Source organism: Syngnathus scovelli, chromosome 2, assembly GCF_024217435.2.
Source record: "Syngnathus scovelli strain Florida chromosome 2, RoL_Ssco_1.2, whole genome shotgun sequence".
Lineage (NCBI taxonomy): Eukaryota > Metazoa > Chordata > Actinopteri > Syngnathiformes > Syngnathidae > Syngnathus > Syngnathus scovelli.
In genome coordinates this window covers 20,114,707-20,136,903 of record NC_090848.1, presented here as the reverse complement: position 1 = coordinate 20,136,903, position 22,197 = coordinate 20,114,707, and the positions used below count along the sequence as shown (strand labels likewise).

General features: G+C 44.0%; 1 protein-coding gene and 1 long non-coding RNA gene across 3 annotated transcripts in view; one reads left to right on the top strand and one right to left on the bottom strand.

Moving 5' to 3' along the window:
• Positions 1-436: 436 nt before the first annotated feature.
• Positions 437-22,197, top strand: part of cntn3a.2 (contactin 3a, tandem duplicate 2) — a 55,845-nt gene continuing 34,084 nt past the window's right edge. Inside the window, exons 1-8 of one of the 2 annotated variants that reach the window (XM_049752963.2) lie at positions 437-975; positions 6,389-6,525; positions 13,425-13,560; positions 18,440-18,615; positions 20,263-20,358; positions 20,436-20,639; positions 21,248-21,350; positions 21,623-21,789. In XM_049752963.2, coding sequence (XP_049608920.1) covers positions 6,471-6,525; positions 13,425-13,560; positions 18,440-18,615; positions 20,263-20,358; positions 20,436-20,639; positions 21,248-21,350; positions 21,623-21,789 — 937 coding nt within the window. In that variant the 5' untranslated portion in view covers positions 437-975; positions 6,389-6,470. Of the gene's footprint in view, positions 976-6,388; positions 6,526-13,424; positions 13,561-18,439; positions 18,616-20,262; positions 20,359-20,435; positions 20,640-21,247; positions 21,351-21,622; positions 21,808-22,197 lie in introns of both variants that reach the window. The other variant, XM_049752962.2, reaches the window with a different exon arrangement.
• Positions 19,677-20,536, bottom strand: LOC125988134 (uncharacterized). The gene is made up of 2 exons (XR_007488229.1): positions 20,443-20,536; positions 19,677-20,350 (listed from the first exon to the last, which is right to left on the bottom strand). It is a non-coding gene; the product is annotated as an uncharacterized lncRNA (long non-coding RNA).

Sequence of the window (22,197 nt, the reverse complement as noted above, 5' to 3'; positions counted from 1 at the left end):
TACTACTGTGTGTGGGATTTTGGCAGACCACTTTTCATCAGTTTGGGCATTCCAACACAGACAGATGCCGCTCCCCAACACACCTGACAATTGACTCCTGCACGGTAAAGGTGTTTGGTTCTGATATAAGTGTGTTTTATTGTCATGTGCACCTATAGGATTATCAATCGATATGAACCACCCCTCTCATTCTGAATAAAATCTTGATTGCAATGGGCTTGATCCAATCAGAATATTCAGAATGAGGTGTGTACATGACACGTTTTCATTCCGATCAGGCTTTAAACTCGAATAAATGCGCCTGTGTAAACGTAGCCAGAGATTGGTGGTAATGATGTGATGTGGCGCCGGGAGGCGCAATTCCCTGCCAGGTGCCTTTCCCACCAGCACCTTTAAGTGGGTGCACGTACGTCCATGCTGCTGCTGCTGCTGCTGCAGCTCGATTGCCTCGCCGCTGCTGTGCTGCCCACTTCTCCTTCCTTCGTTTCCTACTGCTCTTCCTCCTCCTTTTTGCAGTGGGAGCCGGCTTGATGCACATAATAAATCACTTCTGCAAGATTACCCCTCCCCATTTTGGTCTTTTTTTTTTTTTTTTTTCTGGTCCAAGCCCGATTTGAAAGCTGCGCGCGTTGGATTGGAGACCGTGGAATCATTTCAATGTGATGCAGCGCCACAAGCAACGTGGGTGTAGTGCGTGCATGTGAGCTGTGCCTTTTCCTGTGTGTGTGTGCTGTTTTCCTTTTTATTTTGGGGGGGTGTTCATTTTTGTGTGTGTATGTGATGAGGAGTAGAGGAAGAGGCGGGAGCAGTAGCTATGAAGTGCGTGTCATCTCGACTCAATTTCACCTGTATGAACGACCTTGCCATTGTGACCGAAATATTCCTAAAAGGCTTTCCATGGAGGATACATGTGTCGCCCATTCCCTGAGAGCTGAATCTGCTCGCTGTTGGTCTCAAGACACTCAAAGATAAACGGTAAGACACGCACACACACGCACACGCGCGCAGAGAGAGAGAGAGAGAGAGAAAACAGTAAAATCTGTGAGCGCGCATGGCTATAATAAACGTGCATGTACGCTAAATTATTTAGTGTGGCATGTCTTTTAATATTTATTGCACCTAATAAGTCACACCAGCTCTCGTCTACTTTGTCGATTTGTCTCAGTCTAGTCATACTCACACGTATTGCATCATAATATAGTATAGAATAGTTTATTATAGACTAGAATATTGTGACATGCCCACATAAATGCAGCCAATTCCTCCACATAGGCTTCACCTTATTTTTGCTTGAGAAGGTCATGTTTTATACCATACATGTTTTAATGTGCATTTATTGCTATTATTTTATTTTTGGTTAGATAGTGATGTATGATGTTAAAATAGTCACAGTTGTTGAAGCTACAGGGGTGCCGATACCTGGTGTGATGCTACACTGACTGCAGCCTCACTTGTGATCACTCTGTCAAATGCGTGGCAGGAACCCAACAGCAACACATTTCACGCCCAACTCGGTCTCAGTGGATTGCATTACAAATGATTTTATGCTCGGTACAATGAAGCACCTCTTCCTCTAAAATCTAATGAGATGCAATGCAAGTGTTGGATATCTACAAGTCTGCCTTTACAAAGATAATATGCAATTTTGATTGAAGCTGACAGAAGTACTCCATAATAAGTTTAACCCCGTCATTCAGAGGAGGCAGTAAACAAATTATGGATGACTCAAATTCCTTTTCATTTTAATTTTGTTCTTTGCTTTATATTTCTGAATCTAATCATGTCCATGATTTCATTGTCAATATTGCTAAATTTGCATAGTTCATCTTCAATTACATGGTTGAGATGCAAAGTGTGGCAGCAAGCAGCTTCACCTCACCTCAGATTGTGCAATACCTCACCATCTGGGCCGGGGAGGTTCGTAATTGGCAAGTGCCTGTTTTTGTAGCTCTTTACGTCTCCATTAAAATATTTTCAGATACTTTTTATACACACTCTAATTTTCCATTTATTTGATATTAGTAGTTAATATTTAATTACTTTTGCTGCTTGTACAAAGAAGCAGATTAAAAAAAGGCGCAAGTTGGGGAAACAGTACTCTGTATTGATGGGGCTTACGAGAGAACACAGTTTTATGTTCTACACAAAGATGAGACCCACTTAGCAGCTGCCTTTCTAAAATCAAGTGTACATTCTCATTCTAAAATGCTACAGTATATCCAAGCTCAAAGATTTCTCAAAATTGCAATATCAATAAAAATGGGGTCCAATTAATAAAGGAAGACCAAGTTTAAATATCTGCTGCGAACATCAGGTCAGAAAATTACCCACTCTTTGCAAATCAAATGGGACACCTATAAAGATGCTTATTAAAAAAAAGCACACCGCTAATTTGATGAGCAGACTATCGAATGAGTAATAAATTATGATGGCACTCTTGAAAACTGCTGGAAATTCAAGACTTGTTATGGAATGGAGGCTGATGTGTGAATGTGTGTGCATAATTGTTGCGCACAAATGAGATGTAATTCATTCACTTGTTCATTTGGCACATTAATAATCAATGTATTTAGAATTTGCAAACTTGGATGAAGTGGTGTGACATCACTGTTACTGCCGTTTTGTTGTTAGCGTGAGTTGACAGACCAGCTTGTGAGGGAAATGGCAGTTGGGGTTAAAATCTACTTGCTACAAAGAAATCCCGTTGGCCGCCAACATAGATATCACTACATAGAGCTTTTACTGCGGTATTGAATAGTCAGTGTTTCAATGGTCTCTTTGTTAAACCCCGATTATAAAATGACGTGGCTTGTACCATAGCTGCATGTCTGAGGTTTGTAACAACCCAATCCGCATCAAAATTGCAAAAGAATGAGTTACAATGAACTGAGCCAAAACACTAGCTGTTGTACATTTAGCTCCCGAGAAGAAGCATGCACGCTAATATCCATTGTTTGATCGTTTATCACTATTTTGCATCACCAAATGTGTGCAATAACTGATCCACATTCTACCGTTGGCCACAATGCAATGTGAAATTCTACTTTTTAGAAACAAATTATCCCCACAACAATTCTCCAGCTAGAATAAAATGGCAGCAATGGGTCCGGTTAATACGTTTATAAATAAATGAATATCTAGCTTTTTAAAACGTTTTCAGCGATTAATGAATTAGATAAAGCGCTTTATAAGTCTTCTACAATTACTATTTGGGGCAATTTTTTTTATTTTCTGTGAGATATCGTCACTCTCCCCTTCCCGAATCCGCTTGGAAGTCGCTCATTGAATAGGCATTATAGGAGCTAGTCCTTTTTGACTATGTTGTAAGGGCAAAACTTGCAAATAAATTCGGCCTTGGCTACCCAAAGGGGAACATCTCAGCAGTAATGATTGTCCGCTGACTTAGTTTGCCTTTATTATCACCTGTGTCTAGTTCACCCTGATAGCAAACAAGGTGGCTGTTACATTTTAACAGTTCTTGCAGATTATATATTCTTTATCCTGTGGGGAGGTGGGCAAATAAAACACACACACACACACACCTAATTTCTCGAGCTGTAGTTTTGCAGTTTTGCATTCAGAAATGCATTTGGTAAACACACACACAAACACACACACACACTTATTCACTAGGTAATTGCATACTGGCATGCCACCATGTCAGCTGAAATAGCTGTGATGAATGCAGCTTTAGGCCTTCAAACTAAGTAGACTCCCACTCTTCCAGCTGCGCTGTTTGTTCAAGCATCACCCTACTTGGATGCTGGTGGAGTGTGATGGAGGTGGTGAATGTCACCATCTTCTCTTTTAATGTCATTTAAAGACTGGAAGGACCGTATAGACTCCTTGGAGACTGATTCATCCAGTGAAGCTTTCACACCACCATCATCGTTAGCACCATTATTCAGTGCAAGCTGAGAATGTGCGTGGTGTGTGGTAAGCATTGGCAATGGTACACATGTGACATGTGAATCACGAGTCTGCTCCTGCTAAGGCTCCTCCAAGTTGATAGCTGAGGTTGAAATCCACACGTGGTATTTGTGCATACAAACCCCCACTCCAAGTGTACGTATGCAAAGTAGGCAGGGAGTGCATTACCCGACGTGCCTTCCACACATCACTCCTCAGTCTCTAGGTGCCGTACATTGTGCTCCCATCACTGAGTTACGGAGTGCAGGAGTCTTTGCAGGAAGGAAAGAAGCATAAAAATCCAATTTGGCCGACTAGGAAAGGGGAGGGTAAAAAAAAAAAAAAAAAAAAAGGCCATAGCGAACATGAAAGGTGGTGAATAAAATCCTGGCTGAGACTCCACGTGTCTGACTTGACATCCAAGACAGCTGACAAACAATTAGACCCTCAACAAGTAGTGCTGTGAACCAGGCGCTCTCGGGATTAGACCACAAATGAGCCACACATCACAGCTTATGTCTTCTAAATGGAGAGTGAGTGCATGTGTGGAGGCACGTTGTTGTTGGGCGTGTGTGTGTGTATGCGCGAGTGAGCATGTGTGTGTTCCTTGACATTTTAGTAGATTGGTGTTGATATCGGTCTGTGGGCCTTAATACATCATGAACCCCTCCCGAAGACTTTAATTCATTCTATGCATGTGTGCCAGTGTGTCTCTATGTAGGTGCACACTTACGCCAGGGGTAGGCAACTCCGGTCCCTGGGAGCCGCTGTCTACGATGTTCCCCTCCTCCAAGATACCTGATTCAAATGATCAGCTCATCAGCAATCGTTGTGGAAGCCCGATAATGATCCTGATCACTTGAATCAGCTGTCATGGAGGAGGGAAACTTTTCAAACAGGCAGGACAGCAGGAGTTGCCTAACCCTGCTTTATGCAATTGAAAAAAAAAAAATATGACTAAAAAAATCGTGTCTACTTGTTTATCAGATCTGCATTGGAGCATAGATTAAAAAAAATTGGGTTCCAAAGTAGGGTTTTAAAAGAGAGTTTCAATTTAGGGTTTCAAACTGGGTTTAAGCATTCAAAGTAGAGTTTCAAATTAGGGTTAGGGTTTCAGTATAGGTTTACAAACAAGAGAAGGTTTTCAAAGTGGGGTTAGTTTCAATTTCGGGTGTTAAATCTGAACCGCTTCAGCGTTACTGACATAATTTCCAGGTGTTGAATCATGCTTCGATACACGCAATCTTGACAGGAACAGGTGGATACACAGGTTAATTGTATCTTCTGCCATTTAGTGGAAAACAATTTCATTTTTCTACCTGTCACAATATGCCACTGATATTAATAGATAAACAAAGTTACATCATTTGTTGTAAAAATACATACTACATTTCTGACCAGTCAAGTGAGCGTGGATCATTTCCAGCTGCACACCTGATGATGTTTCACAACACACTTGTTGGCTCAGGGGTTGCGAACCACTCTTTTAAAGGCACTACTTTAAATCACACAGGCAATTCTAATGCATCATGAATTTGGCACCACATTCACATTAATTTGGCCTCTTCCCGCAAGGCAGAGTTCATAAGCTTATGAAAATGTTGCCATATGCCAGCCATGCCCTCTAAGGCTGTCTGAATCATGCTATTGGCACTACACTCCTGGATTAGGAACAGGGAACTCAGACAGGGAAAGACTCTAGAGGCATTACTATAATATTTACAATGTTTTACTTGCACATATTAATTTCTCAATAAAATCATTGCTGTCCATAGAATATAAAATACATACTGGCAAAGCTGGCGGGTACCCCAATGCAGTCGCCAATGTGCAAAAACAGAATGTCATGTCTGCGTGTACACCCCACTCACTCACCTTAATACAGTGTTGAGGATTTTTTGTTGTGTGTGTTTGACATTTTGTAATTGCATCATTACTCACTCCATCTGCCCCCACTCCCCTCCTGCCATAAGCAAGTGCATGGTAATTTGCAAACACATGCTCCAAGCAGACAGACACTTGTCCTTGATTACCGACCCAGGTGAAATGGCTTCCACATGGGGACGTCCGGGTCCGCAGCAGAATGTGGAGAAGACGCATTCTGCCACTGCAGGTAGATCTAATTGATTGGATAGCACCCCATTGTAAGGGCCAAGTCTCCTCAGGCTGCCAGAAAGTGAACCCGTCCGAGTGACGGATGAGCTGTGTTGTGGATTGTTCCCCTAATAGTCTAACATTACCTAAGGTCCCATATACCTGCGGTATCTCCCTATGAGACACCTCTTGGTGCAACATGAACACAACTGAGACAGAAACTGCAATGTGATGCATCGCTCCTCAAATTTGAAGTTCCATTTCATTTTGTCATTCTCTGCGCTTCCAGATTAGGTTATGACAACACATGAAACTGCAAGCATCACATAAAAATGATTGGTTGCTGAGTTTGGCATTTTAAGGGAAAATTATCTTTTTGAAACAGGTCAAACGCTGTCTCGCCAGGATCACAAGTGCCATTTCAAAGCTTATTGGATGAAAGTGTCCTTTGCCCTTGGTTGCCAAAGATGACGTTGCCATGGAAACAGATTCTACTGTTATCGATCATCGAGTGTTTGGCAGGTAAGCTGCACTTGTATTTTTTTTTATAGGTGCAATGATTCTCTCCCATTTAGACATTTACAGGTGCAGGATGCTCACTGAGGAGATGGAAATCATGTCATTGTTGGAGAGGATGGGCTGACTGTGGTTTAACTGGGGAAAAAGTCCATTATATGAACATGTACTCACAAACACCCACTGCTCTTCATACTCCTCTTCATTCCATTTAGCTGATGAGCAGACATTTACCATTGTGCAGTAGCTCAACATATTGAGAAATGACTATAATATTTCTTCTGCTCAACATATAGAGCAATACAACTACTACTTCTTGTGCATGTTAATGACTGTTTTAGCGTAGTGAATAGTTGCTGTTCTTCACCACTCAACAACAATTTTTACGGTGAAATAGTCTATTTTAGAGCTCAGTGTAAGTCCAGCATGAGAAGTGGTCGAGGTCTGCGCTGAGGAGGGCTATACCCTGTTATGGTATTTTCTAAGGGTGGTGAAATAAAATTTGAATTATGAAAAAGCCGGAGGTATTTTCTAAGGGTGGTGAAATAAAATTTGAATTATGAAAAAGCCACAGTGAACAATAAGTCTGTGCAGATCGATCCAAGTGACGATACAATGGATACTAATGTGACTATCGGTATTGCATCAATACCAAACGGCGAGTATATATTCTTTACATTTATTACTATGATTTCAGTTATTTTCAAATAGTTATTGCATGCAGTGACAGACATTTTACATTATGAGTAATATGCATTGTTTGAGGTTTTCTATCTACCAGATAGCTTCTTATTATTGTGGCATAACATAAAATATACTGTCTGAGTGAGAATAGCAAGTAAACTATGCTATGCAAGCAGCAGTGTGCGTAATTTCTCTCTCTGGCAGTACAAGGCCAGTGGAAAGGTAATGTTACGTTTAGTATTGTTAGGTTAAAGCAGTGGTTCTTAACCTTGTTGGACGTACCGAACCCCACCAGTTCCATATGTGCATTCACCGAACGCCTCGTTAGTGATTTCTTTTTTTTTTATGTTAAATTCCAGACATATATTTATTTTACTGGTGCACAAAATGAGCCATGCATGAACATCACCTTGTTCAAAGAACAAAACCAACACAATGCATGAACTCACAACAAATTACATGCTGGTAAATTAGAATTTACACAATAAATCAGGTTTGTTCGGACCTCCTCAGTGGAACCCTGTTGAACCCCTGAGACCATCTCACCGAACCCCTAGGGTTCGATCGAACCCAGGTTAAGAACCACTGGGTTAAAGTAATAAAAATACTCGTCTAATACTCTCCTAAATAAAAGCACTCGTTATTTAATTAGTTTAGAATGATGCACATACACTAGACTCTAGTGTATGTGCATGTCTAGTGACTAGAGTCTCATAAGGACAGAAAATATGTATTGTTTATATATTATATTATTTTATATATTACTATATATTAGTATACATTACATATATTATAATATCTGTATTATTTCTAGTACCTGTTGATAGCTGCATGCTAGCGTCACATCTTCTCGGGTTAAACAAGTTTCCGTGGTAATCAGTACACCTCAGTCAACAACATAGCAATTTTTACCAACTTGTAATTCCAAATTGACCGTTTTGTGTACCAGCGATCTTGCATTAGTGATATAAACTGTAGCGATGGATGTACAATGATGAGAGGCAGGGAGATATTGGAGGGAGGACGCACCCTGCTGAAATACGTTTTTCTGCCGTATGATGCACATGTCGTCATCTACTGTATCTATCTAGTAAGCTATCTTGTCTTATTGCTCCGAATGCACCGAACAGAACGCAGACAAATCGAGCCAAAACTGTTGAACTGAATGGTTTTGACGGTTTTCAAAAGCAATCCCACCCCTAGAAAACATGCAGTAAGGCTATACTCAAGGACCAGAAGATCAGGAACCCTCATAAAGGACTATACGTAGGAAATATATTTTACATATGCTGTTTACTGTCACGTGCTGGTGCCACCGGCGACAGGACCACGCCCCCCTGTCAATGGAATCGCCGTCACCTGCCACGGGCTCATGGACAGCACTATATCAGCGCCGCCAGCGCAGACCTGAGTGTCAGTCTGCCCCTTGATGCTGCCCTGCTCATCAGTCCCGAAGCTACGGACTCGCTTGACTACTTGGAACCCCCGCAGAATCGTTTGTCCTCTCCAGCCCGATCGCCGCTCCAGCGCCCGCTGTTCCCATCATCCCCTTCTCCAATAAAGTCCGTCGCTACGCACTTGGCTGTACTGTCCGTTCCCTTACAGTGCAGACTGACCAACGCTATGCAGCCAGCGAACGACGAGACGGCATTGAGTCGACTGGAGCGAGCCGAGACCGCCGTCAGCAGCCTGTCTGCCGACATCCGGCACCTGATCAAGGTTGGTCAACAGCAACAGCTACAGCAGCAGGAGATGGCCCAAGCCCTCCAGAGACTGTCGGTGGCTGCGTCCCCGGCGAGGTGGCTTTCGTGACGGAACCAATTAAGTTACTGCTCTCGGGCAATCACCACGAGACCATCCAGTTTTTTCTTCTCTCCCTCCCAGGACAGCAGCTCATACTGGGGCACCCTTGGTTGCGGCAGCACAACCCGGTGCTGGACTGGGAGGTGGGGGTTGTTCGGCAGTGGAGCGAACGCTGCCATCAGGCGTGCCTGAAGGCGGCCACCAGCCCACTCAGCAGAACCCCGCCGAGGTACAGTCCCGACATCCCCAATGTCCCAGCGTTTTATCACGAGCTCAAGGAGGTTTTTAGTAAAGCCAGGGCCACTTCTCTTCCTCCACACCGGTCCTACGACTGCGCTATCGAGCTGTTACCCGGCACCTTCCCTCCCAAAGGACGCGTCTACTCCCTGTCCGCTCCTGAGCGCCGGGCTATGGAGGAATACATCCGGGAGTCCCTGGCAGCCGGTATCATACGACCGTCCTCTTCACCTGCGGGAGCGGGGTTCTTCTTCGTGAAGAAGAAGGAGGGCACGCTACGCCCGTGTATCGACTACCGGGGACTAAACGAGATCACTGTGAAGAACCGATACCCTCTGCCTCTTCTGTCTTCCGCCTTCGAGAGCCTTCAGGGAGCCACCATTTTCACCAAGCTGGATCTTCGCAACGCCTACCACCTGATCCGCATCCGGGAGGGAGACGAGTGGAAGACGGCTTTCAACACCCCGAGCGGACACTACGAGTACTTGGTGGTTCCGTTTGGGCTCACCAACGCCCCAGCGGTTTTCCAGTCACTGATTAATGACGTGCTACGAGACATGCTGGACAAATTTGTGTTCGTTTATTTAGACGACATCCTCATTTTCTCTCGCTCGCTCCCTGAGCACATCAAGCATGTACGGGCGGTGCTGCGCCGTCTCCTTGAGAATTCGCTCTACGTGAAGGCGGAGAAGTGCGAGTTCCACGCCTCCTCTGTCAAATTCCTCGGCTATGTGGTGCGTGAGGGATCCATCGAGATGGACCCTGGGAAGGTGCAAGCGGTCACGTCATGGCCTGTTCCCGAAACACGCAAGCGACTGCAACAGTTCTTAGGGTTCGCGAACTTTTATCGCCGTTTTATCCGTGGATACAGCACAGTGGCCGCGCCCCTCACCTCCCTTACCAGCCCCGCCTCCCCGTACAAATGGACGGAACGGGCAGAACGGGCATTTCAGGAGCTTAAGAGGAGGTTCACATCCGCTCCCATCCTCAGGGTTCCCGATCCCGACAGACAGTTCGTGGTAGAGGTGGACGCCTCGAACGTGGGTGTCGGGGCGGTGCTGTCTCAACGTAGCCGCCAAGACGATCGCCTCCACCCGTGCGCCTTCTTTTCTCGCCGTCTGTCGGCCTCGGAACGAAACTATGACATCGGGAATCGGGAGCTCCTCGCCGTCAAGTTGGCCTTGGAGGAGTGGCGGCATTGGCTGGAGGGCGCCACCACTCCGTTCATCGTCTGGACCGACCACCGCAACTTGGAGTATCTGCGATCGGCCAAGAGGCTGAACGCAAGACAAGCACGGTGGGCTCTGTTCTTTGACCGGTTTGAGTTCTCTCTTTCCTATAGACCGGGTTCCCGTAACGCGAAGGCGGACGCCCTGTCGCGTTTGTTTCCTGGGGGGGAGGAGGGACAGGGTCCGCCTCCCACTATCCTCCCGAGCTCAGTTCGGGTGGCGGCTCTTACATGGGAGATCGAACGCCAAGTGGAAGCCGCATCACGCGATCAACCCGGCCCCAGCAACTGCCCGGAGGGTCGCCTGTTCGTCCCTGAAGGTCTGCGGTCGTCCGTGCTGCAATGGGCGCACGACTCACGCCTGGCCTGTCATCCCGGCGCGGCACGCACGAGGTACGTGGTGGCACAGCGTTTCTGGTGGCCCACCTGGCAAGTGGACACCAGCGATTACGTCAAAGCCTGCTCAATTTGTAACCGCTACAAGACGTCTACTCGTCCTCCGGCCGGGCTGCTTCAACCCTTGCCGGTCCCCCAGCGTCCCTGGTCTCACCTGTCGATCGACTTTGTCACGGGCCTCCCCCCCTCTGAGGGAAACACGGTGGTCCTCACGGTGGTGGACCGTTTTAGCAAAATGACGCATTTCATCCCTCTGCCTAAGCTCCCATCTGCGAAGCAGACGGCGTCCATCATGGTGCGGGAGGTGTTTCGCCACCACGGTCTCCCACAAGATATCGTGTCAGACCGAGGACCTCAATTCGCTTCCTCCTTCTGGACGGAGTTCTGCCGACTCCTCGGCGCCACGGCCAGCCTCTCCTCGGGGTTTCACCCTCAGTCCAACGGTCAAGCGGAGCGCCTGAACCAGGAACTGGGCAGGTCTCTCCGATGCATGGCCGCCGGGGACCAGCGCGGGTGGGTCCAACAGCTTCCCTGGGTAGAGTACGCTCACAATTCCCTCCCCAGCTCGGCTACTGGACTTTCGCCTTTCCACTGCGTCTTCGGGTACCAGCCACCCTTGTTCGCCCACCAGGAGCGTGGTGCGGCGTGCCCGTCGGCCCAGGCTTGTGTCCGCCGTTGTCATCGCGCCTGGGCGAGGGCCCGGGTCACTCTTCTCCGCTCTGTTTCAGGCTACGCCCGCCAGGCGAACAAGCACCGGACACCGGCTCCGGAGTACAGAGTGGGGCAGCGTGTGTGGCTCTCGACGCGGGATTTGCCGCTGCGAGCAGGATCCCGCAAACTGGCGCCCCGCTTTGTTGGACCGTTCCCTATTCAGAAGGTGATTGGCCCGGCCGCAGTCCGTCTTCTCCTTCCAGAGTCCATGAAGGTTCACCCCACGTTCCACGTGTCCCGTGTGCGGCCCATCCATGAGAGCGCGTTGGCGCCGGCGCCCGTTCCGCCGCCGCCGCCCCAGCTCGTTGAGGGGGGCCCGGCTTACGCTGTCCGCTCCCTGCTCCGATCGCGGCGGCGCGGTCGTGGTCTCCAATACCTCGTGGACTGGGAGGGTTATGACGACGCGCACCGCTCCTGGGTTCCGAGCCGCTGGATACTCGACCGTTCGCTCATCACGGAGTTCCATCGCTGCCATCCGGACCAACCGGGTCCTCGGCGCGGGTGCCCGAGGAGGGACGAGGGGAGGTCTTGCCCGCCGGTACCGGGGTCTTCTGCTCCCGCGTCCGTCGATCCTGCGTCTGGCGAGGTGTCGGACGTTTCGGCGGTGTGCTGACCCCCCCACCTGGTCGCCCGGGGAATTGCCTTCCTTTTTTGTTTTTTTTGTTTTGTTTTTGGTTCCTGGGGACGTCGGGAGCCGTCCCTTGTGGGGGGGGTTCTGTCACGTGCTGGTGCCACCGGCGACAGGACCACGCCCCCCTGTCAATGGAATCGCCGTCACCTGCCACGGGCTCATGGACAGCACTATATCAGCGCCGCCAGCGCAGACCTGAGTGTCAGTCTGCCCCTTGATGCTGCCCTGCTCATCAGTCCCGAAGCTACGGACTCGCTTGACTACTTGGAACCCCCGCAGAATCGTTTGTCCTCTCCAGCCCGATCGCCGCTCCAGCGCCCGCTGTTCCCATCATCCCCTTCTCCAATAAAGTCCGTCGCTACGCACTTGGCTGTACTGTCCGTTCCCTTACAGTTTACTATATTTTGCCCGACCACTAAAGCCAAATAAGCATCAGAATCATCTTTCAGTATGATGCAGTACAAAACCAAATACAAACAACTATTGTCTTTCTCAAGGTACATATTTTGATAGAGCGACTGGATTTTTAATATTGAATTTTGTTGCCAGTCTGATTGTGTATTAACACAAAATCAATGATGCTTTTAAATAGCGACTTCATGAATATTTATCATCAGGGAGCAAATCTAGCATTTGAACCTCAGGGATGCTCAGCCACCAGTCACAATGTTAATCATAGAGCAATTTGCAATTTGTATTGTACTACAACAAAACAGAAATGCTTAAAGGTCGAGTTTGAATACAGCCACATAGCCAGACTTTGCACCTCTTCAAAGCTCAATTCCATTAGACACGTTTCATTATGGTACATGATTTAGACTATACCATTTATTTAATGAAAGAACTCTTTTGGTCATGAAGATTCCAAATGTTATTCATCTCAAACTCTGCTCACAGTATTTAATGTTACAGTTGAAATGCTGATTCTATTACTCATAACTCACAGTCAATACGAACTCAAAGCTTTTCGACCTTTGAAGGCTACTGCACAATTTGAGATTTCACATTTACATAAATAGGCTCATAATTTTAACATTATTTTGTTTTACACACACGCACGCATGCACGCACACAAACACACACTCCCCCCCACCCCCCCCCCCCCCACACACACACACACGCCAATGGTCTCACATATTTACTAATTAAAAAAAAAAAACATACCCTGCAGCAGCGCTACCTTAATTAATCAATCAGTCTCACTGTTTCTCACAGATTGTCTAGACAGTGGGTTGTACCATGGTCCAAGATGGAGGATGGAGCCAGGTGATCTGTTTATTCCAATGGACTCGATTGAGGAAGAGGCTATTCTAACTTGTGACGCCAAGAGTACCCCACCACCTCAGTACAGGTAGAAGTATATTCTATCCTTTCTATTTTGTCTACATTGCGCCTAACTATGTCATTTAAGTCAGTGTCCTGTTGAAAACAGGATTAGAGCATTTTCATTTGCAGAGCACTCCGAGCTGTCAGTGCCACAAGAGGCTCGAGTTGAATGCTTCGTCTCTCAAAGCGCTATCGCAACACATCATGGAAGCAGTTCATCTACACTCGGCCGAGCGCGCCCAGAACTTAATTTGTGCTCTGTGCACCCAGGAATAATTTACAAGATAAACTCAAACCACAGATTCAATGTTGAGATATGTCACATAGGAATGTAATTATTCTAGACTGAAAGAAGACTTTCCTGAGTCTTCTCTCATTGTGCTCCATGTAATTGTTATTAAATAAGCTTTTCTGTTTTTCTTTTAACTTTATACCACTGATGGAATTTATTTTTGGACTTTTATATCCCAATATTGTGTTTCAATCCTGGCCACCATAGATATCATAAGATAAAAAAAGTATACAAAAAATCTTTAAAATGATCAAATAGAGTTATTAGTTCAGACACACACACCAAGAATTTTTACAAAACAACAACAAGAAAACATCTCTTTAGACAGTACCCAATACCCAGCTATTGCCAGTTCCATGAAAGACAAGAAGGAAAATCAATGGGTTGTATCATGAAGGGATTCACTCTAACAACACCTGATGGGACAAGCCGGAGCACGCAGCAACACTTTTAGGCAGGACATTAATTTTGCAATTCAACCACTACTCTATGTTTAATATATGTTCTATTTTATACAGTTGGTGTCCCTTGTGCAGAGTCACCATCAGGTTGATTTACAGTACAGTAGGTACATTTATCTGACTGTGATGCTGGAAGTGTGGGTTCAGACCCCACTCGGTGACTCTGTGAATGGTTGTCTACTTCGATGAATGTGCCGTGTGACTGCCTGGTGATCAGTCAAGTGTCCCTTTCGCCTGAAGTCAGCTGGGATAGGCTTCAGTTCGTCCAAGACACGGAGGGATGGGTGGATGGACGGACGAATGGATGGGTGGATTGGTTGGGAGAGCTGGGCAGGCGGTCGGACAAACGGATGGCTGCATAGATTGATAGGTAGATGCGTTTGAATGTATGAATGAATGTGTCATGAATGTAATACATTTCTGCTCAAAAATAGATGACTTTTAAATTCCTATAGCATTAAGGCATAGACATTGTAGTGATAAATTTGTGTAATGAACTATATATTTCCTAGGAAAAAAATTCTCCCCAGTAGGAGGATCCCTGGTTGCAAAATACTTGATAACCACTGCGCTCGACTATGATAGACACCTGCACTGTGCGTTGAATTCTGAGCTGAATGATAGTGGAGCGCATTATGTAGGCTCATTATTTCTCACCGTGTGCCCAAGACCAGGTATCTCCATGTAGTGATTAAAGGTGAATGGAGCACGTTTCGTCGTAGTGTCTTGTCAAGCTGGCTGTGCAGGATTCTGCATGCCCTCAGCACCTCTCCACTTCTTCTCTTGAAGTGTAAATGGGCTCCTATTGCTCTGTCGCACAGCTTTCCTTTTTTTTCCTATCTCTTTCTATCTGATAGTCCTGTCACTCAAGCGGCAAGATGAAATTTACACAATAGGAAAACTGCAGCAGCAATCCTCTCTTGGGGGAAAAACAACTTGTACAAAAAAGCGTCTGTGTACTAGGTCTAAAAGTCATCCAAGATCGGTTCATTATTATAAAGGAATGAAACTGATCTCAAGATGACCCTGAATTTGACACACAACGGTATAAATCACTTAAGCACTGTGAAGATGTTATTCAGTCTTCTGTCTACAATTGAAACATTGATTTAGTAAAAATTATTTTCATGTCCTCATATTCAAGTGAAGTATTTAAGTTCAAAATGTGCACAATATTACGGTGTCTAACAACCATACAGGTAGCCGATCATTTTGGGGAATAAAACCGATGACACACTTTTGATGAATAGGCACTTTGGCCTAAAACTAATAAAAATGTAGATTTTAGGCAATGTGCACCGCCTGAGAGGGTTTAATCTCTACAAATGATCCATAAAGTTCCACGCCCCTCCATGCTGCCCAGCGACAGAAATTTAAAATGAATTATTGGCTGCTAAGCATAATATTTTAAGGTCAATTTCTATGAAACAAGTTATGATCTTTACAATACACTGTTCTAAATTACTAACACAGGACAAATAATGCTTTGTTCCGTTACTATTAACATGCAAATCGATGCTGGAGTTTATATTAGAAGAACTAGTTTTCATATAATAATATTGAATGTTATTTTTTTTGTGTATGTGTGTGTGTGTGGGGGGGGCTTTAGCATCTGCCTCTGCTGCCTAATGAGCTAGTTGGCTCTGCCTTCATCCCCTCACACCATTTGGGGTCTGGGGTCCTAAAGTTAATCTAAAAGCACAACAACATGCGACAGCCTTGACAGTGAGAACCCATTGGCATTCAGTGGTTTGCATTTTTTTCCCAAGAATAAAGGAATGATTCAAGGTTATACCAGAAAGCTTTTGGAAGATTTGCCTCCACATCTTTCTCGTCCATTTAAAGGTGACAGAAACGAGTAATGTGGCAAAGGAAAGTTTTTTTTTTATTTTACCGAGGGAACATTCGTGAATATGCTCTGTCCTTGAACTTATCCACAATTTGTTTTTGAATAGCATAAAAGACAGAAGATGCAGGGCCATAGTAGTAGAGATATTTTTTTAATATTATTTTGCAAGGAAATCACTAAATTAACATTTTTCTAGTTCAAATCAGTTAAAATGCTCCCAGTAGCTCATTTCGCATCTGTTGTATTATAGTTTTTACTTTACTGCTCTGTATGAAAGAGATGGCATGGACGATTAAAAGTAGTGCAAAGGCTATTTGTGTATGGTCATACCACAGTTGCCATTTTTTCTGGTCATGATGAGAGTTCAAAGGTGGAATAGTATTGCTTTTTGTAAATCTAATGTGGTAGAAAAAAATATTGGGGTTGATATTGATGATAATATCTGGTATGCCTTTTAAAAAGTTAATGTTCTGCTCCCCATTAAAAAGCAGAGGACAGCTTTGTGTATGATACGCTAGGATTAAATATTAATGGTCCCTATTGGGAAACAGAGATTGCTGCCTCAGCAGGCCATGATAGTTGAAAGACACTGGATTAAAATTGATAGAAAGGGACTAAAACCGTATGCCTACTCTGTAAATAAAACATGTGTGCTATGTTTTTACATGAATTAACAAGAGTTGCAAATCTTTGGCCTAATTGAGAAATATCTCTATTGAATGGACTTGGATTAACACGAAGTAGTAAGTAGTAAACAATGTGTTTTATTCTGACTTTAAAATCAATAGGTGGTGCCGATTTGTAATACAGATAATATCTCTGTAATACTGAGAATAATGTCTCTGAAGTTGCCATGGTAACCCGGGTCACCTTTATCAATGGTCCCTAAAGGTGCTATCAAGGCGGACTATTCAGACATTTTGCGGGGCACAAAGAAGACTCCTCAAGGGAAGTGGTCTTCTTGAGGGACTCGGGATCATTTTAGGAAAGGGGATATTGCGCTGAACAACTTATTTTCATACTTGTAATATTGCTTGACCAGTTGGGACACCTCTGAGCAATGGTGGTATTATTCATATAATTTCTTTAAATTTTTGACCATGCCTTTGTTCCCTTTTACCAGGTATTCCTGCAGACACCAACGAGAGTGCGGTTGCTCAGTCTACTGTGGAATAAATCCTATTTCACAGCAAAAGTGGGGAAGCCTGGAGCATTTTTTAATGCTTTAGCAAAATCGTTTTACTATTATAGAAGGTATTTGGGGAATATGGATGCCCATCAATTCTTATGGCAACCCTTATCCAATCTTCCAGTTCAGCAAAACAATATGACTATGGCAATAAATCTGAAAAGAATGAAGTTCTAATGTTAAATAAAATGAAATTCTCTATGACATTAACATAGAGTACCTTGCTGTTGGTATCAGACGTTTACCTATATGCTTGGGGGATTTGAATGTTCTCCTTGTGCGTGTGTTTTTTTTTTCCTCGAAGGTTGGAAGACTCTAAATTATCCATAGAATGGAAGTGTGAACGACCGTCTATATGTATGTGCCCCGTGATTGGCTGTTGAGCAGTTCGGGATGTACCTAACGCCCCAAATCAACTGTTCCCAACTCACTTTAGTAAGGATAAGCGTGATAGAAAATCAATACAAATTTGGCTTTTCTCTTAATTTCAGAACTGCCTTTTTTTTTTTTAATCGCGGCCCCAATACTCCTGAAGTGGTCTAGAACTAGGATCATCAACTGGCGGATCCAGCCCACATAATCATCCAATCCAGCCCGCAACAGTATTCCATAAGTATGAGGATAGGAACATGATTCATAAAGGCTAGAAATGACTTCGGTTTTGTAATGAATTGAAAAAAATATATTTAAAAAAAATGAACAAATGATAATGTTGTGCCAAAATTTGATTTTTGTTTAATTTTTATTCGATAGTCCGGCTCCCAAGGTGACTATCCGGTAGAATTCTGGCCCTATGACAAATATAGTTGGTGACCCCTTGTCTAGACCATTTACAAAAATAATAAATGTGCAGATAAAAAAAATGCAAAAAAGCTCAAAACATGTCTCTTCTGTTGTCATATTTATTAGATGTTTGCTTAAAAAGAAGCATTGAAACTGTGCTTGTAGAATTTATGAGAATACCTCGACCTTTCGTTTCACATATTCACTGTTATTCAGAATTTAAATGACGTCTTTCGTACTCAACGTTTATGATAGCATCTTGCCTGGTTGTAGGAAGGAAGGTTGGATGGTGCATTTTGCCAGGGACGGATTGTGTCTTTGCCCCCACAGATGGTCGCTGAATGGGACTTTCATAAATCTGAGCCTGGATCGACGGCGGCGTCTGTCAGGGGGCAACCTCATTATAAGCAGCCTGGACCGCTACGGGGATGTAGGCGTCTACCAGTGTATGGCCTACAACACTGCAGGAGCAATCCTCAGCAGGAGAGCACATCTCAAGTTTGCCTGTAAGTCACTCCCTGTCACTTTGTGTCACTCGTCACTCAGCGGTGGCGTGGACATCGCACTCAGTCAGCAAATAATGCAGAGGTGCACGCAGCAGTTATTTGCAATATTTATCAGACTGCCACTGCTTTAGTGTGAAGCTGCATTAAATGTTAAAAGTGTGTGAGGGGGCTTGAGTGTGAAGACCTCTGACTCATCACTTTAAACTTCATGACTAGGAAACAACCCCAATGACTTGTTTACTGAATTCCAGGTGTGTTATGATATTGGATGATAGTCTGGGACAAAGTAAAGCACCAAGCAGACCATTTCTTTTGGAAAACAGTTACATGGTTTAGCGAATAGCATGTTTTACCAAATATATGGTATAATCCTATTTTTCACACCATGCGGATGTGTGACAATGACAGTGTTAGAAAAAAGGATTTCCACCACTCATTAAGGACTCTTCTCATGCAGATCACCTACGCTTCGAGCTATATAGCCATGCACCATTGGTTCCAATCAGCAAGCTTTTAACACATCTGCTGCTGAGTTTTGGTCTGATTTGTTGAAAAGATGACAAATAGATGTAAATGGTTTGATCCTTTTTGCAGAAATAATATTGGCCTTTACAACTTCTTTAAATTCACTATTGGAGCCAATGAAGAGAGCCTTAACTGTTTTTCAATGCAAACATACGGTGTTGCTACCATTAATCCACTGCGGCGAGCGTCAAGGATTATACAAAGCAAACTGTAGAAACTGTTTAACTTCCATGTGAGGTTCACAGACTTCAGAAGTAATGTTTTACTAAAACAAATTATTTGAAATGAATGTCCCTCTCATTGGACACCAAACCAGACATATTTGCACACCTACTACAGTCTACATATTTTTAGCCTGTGTAAAAAAAGTTAGGATGAAAATGAAGTAGCAGATTTTCTTCATGGTTATTTCAAACTTTAGACTTCCAACATGCCTGAAAATTTTATTTTAATCACAGGGTGACAAAAGACAGTGAGAACTGAATAGAAATCTGCATACTTAATGAATAAACTAGAAACATGGAAGCATAGAACCGTCACAGTAAAAGCTTTTAAATTTGAAAGTGGGAAACCTCCAAAATCAGAATAAGTAAATTCTAACACGATTTGCAATGCAACATAAAACATGCCTTATAAAATGGCATAAGATGGTTCATTGTGATGGTGCTGTCTAGTAGGCCTGCGGTATGGTATGATATATTATCATATTGCATGACATGCTACAGGAAATGATTGTGTCGTATAAAACTATATACAAGACAGCATGGTATATTTTATTGTTTTAGTGTATGCCATGGGTTAGTATAGGATGACATGTAGTATAAATTCCTATGATATAGCATTGTACTATTATTGTAAAGGATGGCAGTAGCTCTTGGTTACAATTTCAGGAAGGCAGTTTAAGTTTTCAGTTGGAGTGAAGTCTTTAGTGTGTCTATCTGTGTCACTCTTCCTCTTTGTGTTGCTCAGGCGTGGCTGAAGTGTAATTCCCCCAACAATCCTTTCTAATGGATTTGTGTCGGTGTGCTGCTCAAAGCTTTTACCCTGTCTCTGTTCCACTCACACTCAGTCTGTATGTCAGATCATGTCATCAAGTCCCTTTTGTCTTCTCTTCCACCACAGACTTGGATCATTTCAAAGTCCACACCAGAAGCGCCGTATCCGTTCGAGAGGGACAAGGAGTGGTGTTGCTTTGTGGAACGCCCACTTCCTCAGGAGGTTAAAAGCAAATCATCAGATAAAATGAGCTCACCCGAAAAGTTGCATCATGACCAATCAATCCCCTCCCGTCACAGATCTTACATATGCATGGGTCTTTAACGAGTACCCATACTTTGTCCAGCAAGACAATCGCCGCTTCGTCTCTCAGCAGACAGGAAACCTTTACATTGCCAAGGTTGAGCCATCTGACGTGGGCAACTACACGTGTGTGGTGATGAACAGCATCACCAAGGGCAAAGTTCATAGCTCGCCTACATCGCTCATCCTCAGGACAGATGGTAAGAAATAACATCGTGTTCTGGTTTTGATGTGGCACGGTGTTATTCATTGCACCTCCTTTCAGTAGTCAGAACGTTTCGTGTTTCTGCAGTTGTTTGGCCCTTTGATAAATCACCAAGCACTCGTATGCCTTTAAATAAATAGTTGCTTGTCCCATTTAGAGCAGGAAAACAATGGGCGGCAACTGGTTCCTGGTTCCTCACTTTACTGCTTGGTAAATTTTCAAGCGTGGTTTCCTTTTGGTGCACGTTCACAAAAGTAGTGACTAAAGATGGGCTTTGAGATGAATTAAACATAACCCATACATCACTGGACCATTACATTGAGTGTTCCAGTGGCTCGACCAGTTACTTTCCACTCATTGCACAGTACATGTCTTCAATTCAGTCACAAGTTTAAAATAGACACACTGTCTAGCAGTCAAACTCTTTTTCACTCAAGACCAGATTTGAATTATTCCACACGACATTGTTGTGAATGCTTTCAAATGATTTTCTACAATGTGGTCATTCATGTGCTTTTTGCTTTTACGGCCTATAATTCAAACCATATTACTTGTAAGTCCTGAATAATGAAAGCATGAGATCTTGTGCTTTCCTCTTCATAGGAGTGATGGGTGAATATGAGCCAAAAATAGAAGTTAATTTCCCAGACAATGTACCCGCCGCAAAAGGATCAACAGTTACGCTGGAGTGTTTCGCTCTCGGGAAGTAAGCTGGATTCCTCAACGCTTGTTTTCAATCCTTTGCCATTGGATGAGAAACTAGTGGATAAAGAAAAGTTACGGTGGCAATTAGATTTCTTAAAAGGTAGCATTTTCAACCTTGACAGGTCTGAAAACTTGTGATGTAAATCAGATTTATTTTGTTGACAGCTTCTGCCCCATCCCTTTCGGCTCCGTCAAGCACTTTAGTGCATTGCTATTAAACACTCTCAAACTTTCAGAGGAACTTAAATGAGAGTTTGTGTTGTCTCCTTGCAGTCCTGTCCCAGAGATCACTTGGAAGAGGGCCAATGGCGTTCCATTCCCCAGTAAAGTCAAAATGAAGTACGCCAACGCAGTGCTGGAGATACCCAGCTTCCAACAGGAAGATACAGGAGGATATGAGTGTGTGGTTGAGAACAAGATGGGCAAGAATACAGCCACAGGTCTCCTGACTTTCTTTGGTATACCACTTTTTAATTTCATATTGACTGTCAACCTTTCACCTTGTACAAGAGAGCTATATAAATTTACGGTTGTGTTTTGGAACCATGCTTTATAGCAGAGCCGGGAGTCTGTACTGTAAGTGTTACCCGTTCAAGATTCAAGCAAGTCCCAAGCGACTGTGGCAAAAATTAAACTCGTCAATTGTCAACTCAACTCATCATTGCTTGAGCAAGTCTTAAGTCATACAAACTTGCTGAGTCACAACATACTGAAATACATTACATACCGAGTAGCTTTTATTGGTTCCAAAACCAGTCTCTGTATCAGGTATATTGTCTTTTCAATTAAACGCATAACTCGGCCAGAGCTAACACAAATTGCAGGATGCGTATGCTCAAAATGAGCAG